The sequence below is a fragment of the Hypomesus transpacificus genome, unplaced genomic scaffold (genome assembly GCF_021917145.1).
Source record: "Hypomesus transpacificus isolate Combined female unplaced genomic scaffold, fHypTra1 scaffold_257, whole genome shotgun sequence".
In the NCBI taxonomy this organism is placed as follows: Eukaryota; Metazoa; Chordata; class Actinopteri; order Osmeriformes; family Osmeridae; genus Hypomesus; species Hypomesus transpacificus.
This window is the reverse complement of record NW_025813784.1, coordinates 42,552-53,694: the sequence shown is the minus strand read 5'-3', so window position 1 is coordinate 53,694 and position 11,143 is coordinate 42,552. Positions and strand designations below refer to the sequence as shown.

Sequence of the window (11,143 nt, the reverse complement as noted above, 5' to 3'; positions counted from 1 at the left end):
TGTTCAGAAATTGGGATATCAGAAAAGAAAAGAGAAAAAAAGGAGAGGCTAGCAAGGGCATTCGAAATAAAATAAATAAATATTTTTTTCCAGTCAACTCCGAAAGATGCTCCCAGCCAGGCTGCAGAGACGAGCAGCAGTAGCCACGATGCTAGCCAAGAGGAAGCTAGTTTGACCAAAGCTGACACTGACAAAGCGCATGTTCTGCATTCCTCTGAGGACATTCTGCACTTTATCTGTAATTTGGCAGGAGAAGAAAGGTCCTTCAGTAAACTCAAAATCATGAAATTACTTGTGCTCCACAATGAGCCAAGAGAGGCTCAATCGAAATACTTTCCATTGAGTGTAAAATGGCTAAACAAATTGACTTCAAAGACATTGTAAAAGACTTTGCATCCAGAAAGACAAGGAAGATGGCTGTATAATAGGCAAAGATTAAGGCAGATAAATTGCATTGTATACCAGCAAATGTGTTGAGTGTAGCAGATCTCAGTGTGTCAAATTATTATGTGTGTGTGTGTGTGTGTCTGGCCCGGCGCCACACAAGTTGTTAAGGCCTCTCAGTTATATTTATTAAACTTTATGGTTAAGTTTTATGTATAAAGATGTATTTGTTTTGCTGTAATGTAGCTCCCATCACTGAGTAAGTCTCTTAGTTTACATGTTTTATGTAGGAGAGAGAGAGCACACACATGCATGGTTAGTAAGTAAAGACCTATTGGGGGGGGCCCATTCACTGGACCTTTTCAGGGGCCCAGCCATTTCTATGGGTGGCCCTGTAGGGTACAGTATGTTACAATAAACTCCCTGTATAAAGTCCCTGTGATGTAAACATGTAATGTACATGTTCTCAATTCCTTCAAGGTTTTTGTCTGACCTGCATGATGCGTCCTATAATGATGATGACAAGGGGCTTGCTGTTGTTCCTGTGCCTACAATCAGGTAGGATGTGAACCTCATTGTTAAAGTTTCACTACACGCCCTGAACACTCCAAATTGAGTCTCAGTTATGTTGTTTATATCTCTTCCTAACTTCAAAATCACAGCTTTTGCCACGACCACTCCAGCTGTTCCCACAACAACCTCCATCTCTGTGGTGTTCCTGTGTGGGGGCACACCTTGCCCAGCAGGCCAGGACTGTCTCAGTGTTAATGGAGCTCTTCGCTGTGCTGACCCCTGTGAGCAGTACTTAGTCCTGGACGATGCCTGGCGCTCAACAGGATACGGGCGTTCCAATAAGTGTGATAATGGGTTTAGTGGGCAGGGATGGTATCGTATGTTCCTGGATGGGAACAGCACCCAGATGTCAGACACGTGTGTGGATGTAAATAGGTGTGGGACCCAGTTTCCTCTGTGGCTCAGTTCCCCTCACCCCCTGCTGGGAGACGGGGTGGTGGAAGGTGATGTCTGTGGACACAGGAAATACAGCTACTGGAACGGTCAGAGAAGTACTTGGTATGACAACTGCTGCTACCACAGACACAATATCCACGTGAAAGCCTGTCCCGACAACTACTACGTCTACAAGTTTGTCCGACCAAATGTTTGTTACTCGGCTTATTGTGCAGGTATGTAGCCATTGTGATCTTGTATTAAGTCACTATAAGTAACTGCTGTTACTGCAATAACTGGTATGAGCTGTTGAATCCACCACTGTAGTCATAGTAACAGGACAAACAACTTGGGGAGTTCTCATCTATTACCATTCAAATTACAAAGAATGTGAGATCAGTACTTAAGCTCATGCACTCAATGTTTCAGTCACTCCTTTAGTTATTCATTCATTATTTCATTCATACATGCCTCCTCTCATCAAGCTGTTTAACGTCTTCACTCCTTTGTTTACCGTGCAATTATTTATTTGAGTCTGTACCTTCATTTGTACATTGGTTGATGTTTACAGTTGTATTTCATGGATACAATTATTCAGTATTTATTCAGTTAATGTAGCTGACACACCCAACTTCATCCCAGTTTTGTTGTTTACGTCTCTTCCCAACTTCTCAACTCCAGCTGTTCCCACGACAACTCCAGCTGTTCCCACGACAACTCCAGCTGTTCCCACAACAAACTCTAGCTCTGTGAGGTTTTGGTGTGGGGCCACACCTTGCCCAGCAGGCCAGGACTGTCTCAGTGTCAACGGAGCTCTTCGCTGTGCTGACCCCTGTGAGCAGTACTCAGTCCTGGACAATGCCTGGCGCTCAACAGGTTACGGCCGTTCCAATAAGTGTGATCGGTTTAGTGGGCAGGGATGGTATCGTATGTTCCTGGATGGGAACAGCACCCAGATACCAGAGACGTGTGTGGAGGCAAACAGGTGTGGAACCAGGTATCCTCTGTGGCTCAGTTCCCCTCACCCCCTGCTGGGAGACGGGCTGGTGGAACGTGATGTCTGTGGACACAGGAAATACTACAGCTATGGGAGTGGGTGGATGGACACCTGCTGCTACTACAGACAGAATATCCATGTGAAATCCTGTCCTGGCAACTACTACGTCTACAAGTTGGTCCGGCTGACTAATTGTTACTCTGCTTATTGTGCAGGTATGTAGCCAACTTGTACACAGTGCCCATGATGCAGTTGGTGATTAAGATGTCAGTGAAACACAAATACAAATTACTTGAAATATAGATAGTGCACAATGCTTGTGATGAAATTGATGGCACACACACAGATTCCTGAATTTATTCTAGTCACTTATGAACGTCATAAAAGTAATTTATCATTGGTGGCCAAGCTGCGAAGCCACCTTAAGTGTTTCTACCTATTCTTCTTCTTCTTCTTCTTATACATCTTCTTCTGCCATGGGAGTCTATGGCAGCCCCAGAACCGTATTGTCAGAAGTTGTGAAATTTGGCACACTCTTTGGGGCCAGTCCGCTCATCAATTTCACCAAGTTTCATGTCTCCATTTCAAACCCTCTAGCGCCACCAATGGGTCAAATTTGAAAGTGTGTTTACACACGTTACCTTTGAACCACATGCCTGATTTTCAAAAAGTAGGTATCGTTGTATTCCCTGGATCAAGACGAGTCCAACGCACTCTATGACGTCATACCCAATTATATAGATTCTCCGCCATTTTGAATGTTAAGGAAAAGCGTTTTTTCATGACTCCTACATTTAGATTTACATTTAGTAATTTAGAAGACGCTCTTATCCAGAGCGACTTACAGTAAGTACAGGGACATTCCCCCGAGGCAAGTAGGGTGAAGTGCCTTGCCCAAGGACACAACGTAATTTGGCACGGACGGGAATCGATCTGTCAACCTTCTGATTACTAGCCCGATTCCCTAACCGCTCAGCCACCTGACTCCCTCCTCCTACAATTCTTGTCGAATCTTCTACAAAATTGCCACAGATGATCTTCAGACCAAGCCTCACAAGTGAGGAGTGGATTTTTCAAAAAACGAAAAACAATCGATTTTCGAAATCGTTTGTCGGTTAAAGCCAATCAAATTGATGTGGCCGAATTGATGTGGCCGCCATTTTGATTGAATTAATATATATGTTTTTTCGCTACCTCTCCTATAAAGTTGTCCAATCTTTACCAAATTTGGCACAGATCATCTTCAGACCAAGCCTCACAAAAGACATCACATGTTTTTTTGATTTTCTAAACCTTTTGACTGGAACAGCCAATCCAAGTCATCAACCAAGCCACCATAAATCAAGTGAGGTCATATCTCAGCACCTCTTTACTGCATTGACATCAAATTTGGTATAAGGACTAGGGACCCTGTTGTAAAGAGGTCCAAAACGTCATGCCATTTCACCTCTAGGTCCCGCTGCAATAAGCACCAACTTGGCACCAATTATCTTCAGATGAAGCCTCACAAACGTTTTCACATGGTTTTTTGATTTTCAAAACAGTTTTTCTCGTAAAAGCTGATCAAAGTCGGCGATGAAGCCGCCAAAACAGGAAGTTAGATCTCAGGAAATATTTGCTGAATTGACATCAAACTTGGTACAGGTGCTCGGGACCCTGTTCCAAAGAGGTCCACAGAAGGTTGTGTCATCTAACCGCTAGGGGGCGATCCCGTGTCTGACACATGTTAACTTGTGATACCAGATGAATTGATGCGGCCGCCATTTTACGTTTTGTAAAAGGTTTTTTCCCTATTTCTCCAAATAAATGTATCCAATATTCACCAAATTGGGCACAGATTATCTTCAGACCACAATCACCTTGACATGTAAAAATAGGACTGAATTACAGCTGTTTAAACTTGTGCCAAATCTGACAACCGCTTGAAAACTGCTTATACACAGTAACTGAACACAGTAATTTCCAGCACTGAGAATAGCTCACTAGGATAAATTGGTGTCCTGGCAAGGGCAACGTAAGAGGTTCAAAGCCAACGAGCCTGACCCGTCACTGGTTTTCTGTTTAGCGAGACAGTGAGCCACTGCAAAGGAAGCCAGGTACAACGCAGTCGATAGCATCCTGTTGTCTAGCTGTATATAGTCATGGCAATCCTCACACAAACTATCAAAAGTATTTTAGATTTTCGAAACGTTTTGATCGGTACAGCCAATCAAAATCTGTGGCAAAGCCGGCAAACAGGAAGTTGGGTCGTATCTTAGCAAATCTTTGATGGATTCAAAGCTGCATTTATTCAGAACCCAGTTTTGAGGATGTCCAAAATGTTTTTTGTTTCTTTTGCCTGCTTTACCAGCTTGGCCACCTCATTGCTGCTTGCAGCTATATGTATATATATTTTTTGCATATGCTCTGCTACATTCATGCAAATGATTATGTCGCCTAAGGGGTGTTTGCTATGTTTATATAAATGTTTGTATTTTTTCCTTTGACCATTCACATCCCAAAACATTACTTAATCTCATGCATTCAATTATTCAATCATTGCTTCAGTTATTCATTTATTAGGTAATTCACACAAGCCTCTTCTCACATTTGGCTGTTACTCTGTTCCAGGATTTGGTACCAAAGTGATGATTTATTCATGAGTCTCCACCTTCATTTGTACATGCATTAATTATTTACAGTTGAATGTCATTGATAAAAGTATTCAGTACTTATTCAGATAATGTAGATGAACCACCCAGCTTCATCCCAGTTGTGTTGTTTTCATCTCTTCCCAACTTCTTAACTCCAGCTGTTCCCACAACAACTCTACCTGTTCCCACGACAACTCCAGATGTGCCCACGACAAACTCCAGCTCTGTGAGGTTTTGGTGTGGGGCCACACCTTGCCCAGCAGGCCAGGACTGTATCAGTGTCAACGGAGCTCTTCGCTGTGCTGACCCCTGTGAGCAGTACTCAGTTCTGGACGATGCCTGGCGCTCAACAGGATACGGCCGTTCCAATAAGTGTGATCGGTTTGGTGGGCAGGGATGGTATCGTATGTTCCTGGATGGGAACAGCACCCAGATACCAGAGACGTGTGTGGAGGCAAACAGGTGTGGAACCAGGTATCCTCTGTGGCTCAGTTCCCCTCACCCCCTGCTGGGAGACGGGCTGGTGGAAATACTACTACTACTGGAGTGGGTGGATGGACACCTGCTGCTACTACAGACAGAATATCCATGTGAAATCCTGTCCTGGCAACTACTACGTCTACAAGTTGGTCCAGCTGGATAATTGTTACTCTGCTTATTGTGCAGGTATGTAGCCAACTAGTACACAGTGCCCATGATGCAGTTGGTGATTAAGATGCCAGTGAAACACAAATACAAATTACTTGAATTATAGATAGGTCATAGAGGATAAAAGTATTCAGTATTTATTCAGTTAATGTAGATGACCCACCCAACTTCATCCCAGTTGTGTTGTTCACGACTCTTCCCAACTTCAAACCCACAGCTGTTCCCACGACAACTCCAGCTGTTCCCACGACAACTCCAGCTGTTCCCACAACAAACTCTAGCTCTGTGAGGTTTTGGTGTGGGGCCACACCTTGCCCAGCAGGCCAGGACTGTCTCAGTGTCAACGGAGCTCTTCGCTGTGCTGACCCCTGTGAGCAGTACTCAGTTCTGGATGATGCCTGGCGCTCAACAGGATACGGGCGTGCCGAAAACTATGATTATCATAGGTTTAGTGGGCACAGATGGTATCGTATGTTCCTGGATGGGAACAGCACCCAGATGCCAGAGACGTGTGTGGAGGTAAACAGGTGTGGAACCAGGGTTCCTCTGTGGCTCAGTTCCCCTCACCCCCTGCTGGGAGACGGGGTGGTGGAAGGTGATGTCTGTGGACACTACATAAAATACTACGACTGGAGCACACATGGGAACAGACGGGAGGACGACTGCTGCAACTACAGACAGAATATCCATGTCAAGTCTTGTCCTGGCAACTACTACGTCTACAAGTTGGTCCCATCGGATTACTATTACTCTGCTTTTTGTGCAGGTATGTAGCCATTGTGATTTTGTATTAAGTCACTATAAGTAACTGCTGTTACTGCAATAACTGGTATGACCTGTTGAATCCACCACTGTAGTCATAGTTACAGGAGAAACAACTTGGGGAGTTCTCATCTAGTATCATTCACATCACAAAGCATGTGAGATCATTACTTAAGCTCATGCTTTTAATGTTTCAGTCACTCCTTCAGTTATTCATTCATTCATACATGCCTCCTCTCATATCTAGCTGTTTAGATCATTAGATCTTTGTTTACACTTGAATGTAATGGATAAAAGTATTCAGAATTTATTCAGTCAATGTAGATGAACCACCCAGCTTCATCCCAGTTGTGTTGTTTACATCTCTTCCCAACGTCTCAACTACAGCTGTTCCCAAGACAACTCCCGCTGTTCCCATGACACCCTCCAGCTCTGTGAGGTTTTGGTGTGGGGCCACACCTTGCCCAGCAGGCCAGGACTGTCTCAGTGTCAACGGAGCTCTTCGCTGTGCTGACCCCTGTGAGCAGTACTCAGTTCTGGATGACGCCTGGCGCTCAACAGACAACGGCTTTTCCTCTAACTGTGATGCTTGGAGAGGCTGGCAGGGATGGTATCGTATGTTCCTGGGGGGCACCAGTGTCCAGATGCCAGAGACGTGTATGGATAGGAACAGGTGTGGAACCAGGTATCCTCTGTGGCTCAGTTCCCCTCACCCCCTGCTGGGAGACAATGTGGTGGAACGTGATGTCTGTGGACGCTGGAGTTCCGACTGCTGCTACTACGGAAAAAAGATCCATGTGAAAGCCTGTCCTGGCAATTACTACGTGTACAAGTTGGTCCAATTGGAGTTTTGTTACTCTGCTTATTGTGCAGGTATGTACCCAATTTGAGTTTCTTGTTTTATTAGTAAAAAAACTACAGATTATAGGATTTGTATATTGTAAAGGTAGTTTAAGGATTACCAGAAGATCTAGGGTTCTGTCTTGGGTTTACATAATGCTTAGCAAAGTGGCATCAATAGTGAAAATGTATTAAACTTAATGAAGTTTAACTGCAGATGGATTTATTCCGCTCTCTTCCAGACCCCAAGACTAAAGTCTGTGCAACATGTGAAGAGTACGAGGACTGTGTGAGTCACAATAACGTCACCTGGGCTTGTGAGATAAGAGGTGGGTTTGTTAGCCGAGTGGTTTTTACTGAAACTAGATACAAGGAAAACTGTCCAACTGTTATATCAATTGTGAAATGTAAACGTGAGATTCAAGTGAGCTATTATTCAAAATAGCTGCCTGATGCGATTTTATATGCTGTTTTTTCTCTCTCTAGTTCTTTCTCTTTATTTTGTTCGTAACTTTATTTTCACCCTATTTTCACTTCACTCTTAATTTTTCTCTCTCGTGTTCCGTCAGTCATCCCAGAGCTGGTGTGTGGGAGGAGCTTCCTGGATGTGGGTCTCCTCAAGTCTCAGCTGGCAGCCAAACATCTGCACTCCTCCTCTGTTCACCTGGTCAACGCCCGCTGCTCCTCCTCCCAGGAGATTAATGGGACGGTGTGGTTCCAGATGGAGCGCTGGGAGGGCAGCTGTGGAACCACTCTGACGGTCAGGACACGGTTACTCTACCAGTCTGTCTGTTTCTGCCTGATTGATCAACCCTGCACAGCTGGGCAACTCATATTGTCCTCTTCCATCTCTCTCCAGACCAACGGCAGCCACCACATCTACTCCAACAGTCTGTTTGTCTACCCGGTCAGTGAGACCTTGGTTCGACCCCTGAGGATCCCTTTCTCCTGCTCCTATCCTCTGGAGACAGTGGCAAGCCTGGATGTGGCCATTAAACCATACCTGGAGTAGGTGGACCCTCACAAACTCAAACATTGACACACTTAGTTTCCACTTTAACTTGTGTGTTCTGACTTTGTTGTGTACTTGTTCCATATCTTGTCAGCCTCGAAGGTGCGGTGAAAGAAGAGGGTGCCAAGGCCAAGGCTTCCATGTCTCTGTTCCGTGATGCCAACTACACAGCTCCTTACTCTGCAGGCCCAGTCACTCTGCCCCTGGGCTCCATCCTGCATGTCGGCGTGTCTGTTGAAGAGACGGACGCTGAGGACTCTGTGGTTGTTCTGGAGGACTGCTACGCCACCCACTCCCCTGATCCTGATGACCTCCTGAAATACTTCCTCATCCAGCACAAGTATGTGAGCCTGGAGAGGGGAAGAGAAGTATGTGTGTGTGTGTTTGTCTAACCCCCCTGTTCCTCCAGGTGTCCTACCAACCGTCGCCAGGTGTCCGTGGAGGAGAGTGGCTTGTCCCTCCAGGCTCGTTTCTCTGCGCTGCTGTTCCTGTTCCAGGGGGACTACAGGGACGTCTACCTGCACTGCAGCCTCAACCTGTGTGACCAGAGGAACTCCTCCTGCTCTCCTGTGAGTCCTCCCACCCTCCTTCCTGGTCTCTCTGACTCTCTGGTCTCTCTGACTCTCTGGTGTCTCTGACTCTCTGGTCTGTCTCACTCTCTGACTCTCTGGTCTCTCCGACTGTCTCTTTGACTCTCTGGTCTCTCTGACTGTCTCTCTGACTCTCTGGTCTCTCTGACTCTCTGGTCTCTCTGACTCTCTGGTCTCTCTGACTCCCTGGTGTCTCTCCACAGATGTGTTCAGGAAGGTCTGTCCGCTCTGTTGACGAACTCGTACCCCTCAAGCCCGTCACCATCGGACCAATCACCTGTGAGTATAAACCACAGCCATGATGACTCATGATGTTGTCATAGTAACGGTCTCCCTGGTAACACTGTGTTTGTCCCTGACCTCTGACCTCCAGGGGGCCAGAGTGTGGAGTGAGCTGATGAAGTCACACCTCCCTCAGAACGGCTTCATGACCATCCCTATGGCAACCAGCTCAGGCTCTCTCCTGTCTTCTGTCATTTTTTAATTTACACCCTGCAAATTATTAACTATGAACATTAAATTGTGGGTTACCGTTTATGAAGGTTTGCATTCTATAATTAGTCATTTTATACTAGTATAATAGACGGAATATACTAGTGAGGAACACTGGGAAGAAGTATAGCCTAGTAAATCAATGTGGTACCTTTCCTTTAACTTAATCATGTATCTGGAACCAAAGCAGGGATTGTCTGTGTTATAATCAAGGCTTGCTGAAATCTGTCTCTAATAAAGAATTGAAGATTATAATCAGATTTTTACTGTCATCAGATTCATTCTGTTTAGGCCTCAACCTCAGTTTGTAAAGTTAATAACTAATCATTGACAGATTGTGTTTTTAAACTAAGTTTAAAAACGTTGAAATATAAATTCAACGTTTAATTTTACAATTAAATGATTAAATAAACAATAAAGGGTCTTCTGCTGAGCTTGATAAGAACCGATTCATTAGAATCAGGTGTGCTGGAGCAGGGAAACATCTAGAACATGCAGGACAGCGGGCCCTGAGGACCGGGATTGAACACCCCGATGTATACAGTACTCTATGTATACTGCACTCTCCTACCCACAGACAGTTTGATCAGATCTGAACGTGTATCAGATGAACAGTGCGTCATTAGAATCAGGTGTGCTGGAGCAGGGAAACATCTAGAACATGCAGGACAGCGGGCCCTGAGGACCGGGATCGAATACCCCTGATGTAAGGTCACTAAGATCCCAAGATACCAGCTATCTGGTGGTAAAAAAAAAAAGGGTGTTCTCATATAGAGCACCTCTTCTCTAGAACAAATTACCTGTCCCAATTAAGGAGGCTGATACCGTTTGGACATTCAAAATTAGGTTGAAAAAACGTTTTACAACGTCAAACTGCTAAAGTTTGTGTGTATATACTTTCAATGTAAACCTGAAGTGTGTGTTGGTTGTGTACATTTATCATATTTAACTTTTAAATTACAAATAAAGCTTCTATATGTTCATGTTCATCTTTATGTTCCTGTATGTTGTTCCTGTTGTTGTTGTTGTTGTTGTTTCTGTTCAGAATCAGAATTATTATTCGCCATGAAAGTTTGCACAGACAAGGAATTTGCTTTGGCAAGAAGGTGCATACAATAAACATATAGGAATCTTAAATTTAATCTAACTATACTAAGGATACATAAACTAGCAATACTAAGTGGAATACAATTAAAATAAAATATATGTTGCCATAAGATAAAATATAAATTGTCAATTTACAATATAAAATACAATATATAATACAAATATTACACGAAATACGAAGTAGTGCAAATGCAATTGTTTTAAGACATGAAGTCATTAAAGTCAGTGTGAACTCTTGGCCTTGTTGAGGAGGCCAACAGCGGAAGGGAAGAAACTGTTTGTGTGGCGTGAGGTTTTGGTCCTGATGGACCGCAGCCTTCTGCCGGAGGGGAGTGACTGAAACAGGGAGTGTCCAGGGTGGGAGGAGTCGGCCACAATCTTCTTCGCTCGTCTCAGGGTCCTCGAGGTGTGCAGGTCCTCGAGGGAAGGCAGATTGCAGCCAATCACCTTCTGTGCAGTGCGGATGATACGCTGCAGCCTGCTCTTGTCCTTGGCAGTGGCAGCAGCGTACCAGATGGTGATGGAGGAGGTGAGGATGGATCCAATGATGGCTGTGTAGAAGTGCACCATCATTGGCCGCAGGAAGTACATCCTCTGTTGTGCTTTCTTGGTGAGGGAGCTGATGTTCAGTTCCCACTTGAGGTCCTGGGAGAGGATGGTGCCCAGGAAGCGGAAGGACTCCACAGTGTTGACTGGGGACTCACTCAGGGTGATGGGGTTGAGTGGGGCT

The 11,143-nt window shown here is 44.8% G+C and overlaps 3 protein-coding genes across 3 annotated transcripts; all 3 read left to right on the top strand.

Moving 5' to 3' along the window:
• The first annotated feature begins 884 nt into the window (after positions 1–884).
• LOC124462876 (pancreatic secretory granule membrane major glycoprotein GP2-like) lies at positions 885–2,552 on the top strand. The gene is made up of 3 exons (XM_047014574.1): positions 885–942; positions 1,047–1,568; positions 2,014–2,552. The coding sequence occupies exons 1-3, from the start codon at positions 885–887 to the stop codon at positions 2,550–2,552; spliced, it is 1,119 nt and encodes a 372-aa protein (XP_046870530.1).
• Positions 2,553–5,184: 2,632 nt separating this feature from the next.
• On the top strand, positions 5,185–8,224 carry LOC124462873. Its single transcript, XM_047014569.1, has 6 exons — positions 5,185–5,628; positions 5,828–6,376; positions 6,760–7,245; positions 7,455–7,541; positions 7,782–7,972; positions 8,072–8,224. The coding sequence occupies exons 1-6, from the start codon at positions 5,298–5,300 to the stop codon at positions 8,222–8,224; spliced, it is 1,797 nt and encodes a 598-aa protein (XP_046870525.1). The 5' UTR covers positions 5,185–5,297.
• Positions 8,225–8,305: 81 nt separating this feature from the next.
• On the top strand, positions 8,306–9,255 carry LOC124462872 (pancreatic secretory granule membrane major glycoprotein GP2-like). Its single transcript, XM_047014567.1, has 4 exons — positions 8,306–8,564; positions 8,634–8,793; positions 9,018–9,093; positions 9,188–9,255. The coding sequence occupies exons 1-4, from the start codon at positions 8,365–8,367 to the stop codon at positions 9,205–9,207; spliced, it is 456 nt and encodes a 151-aa protein (XP_046870523.1). The 5' UTR covers positions 8,306–8,364; the 3' UTR covers positions 9,208–9,255.
• The last annotated feature ends 1,888 nt before the right edge of the window (positions 9,256–11,143 follow it).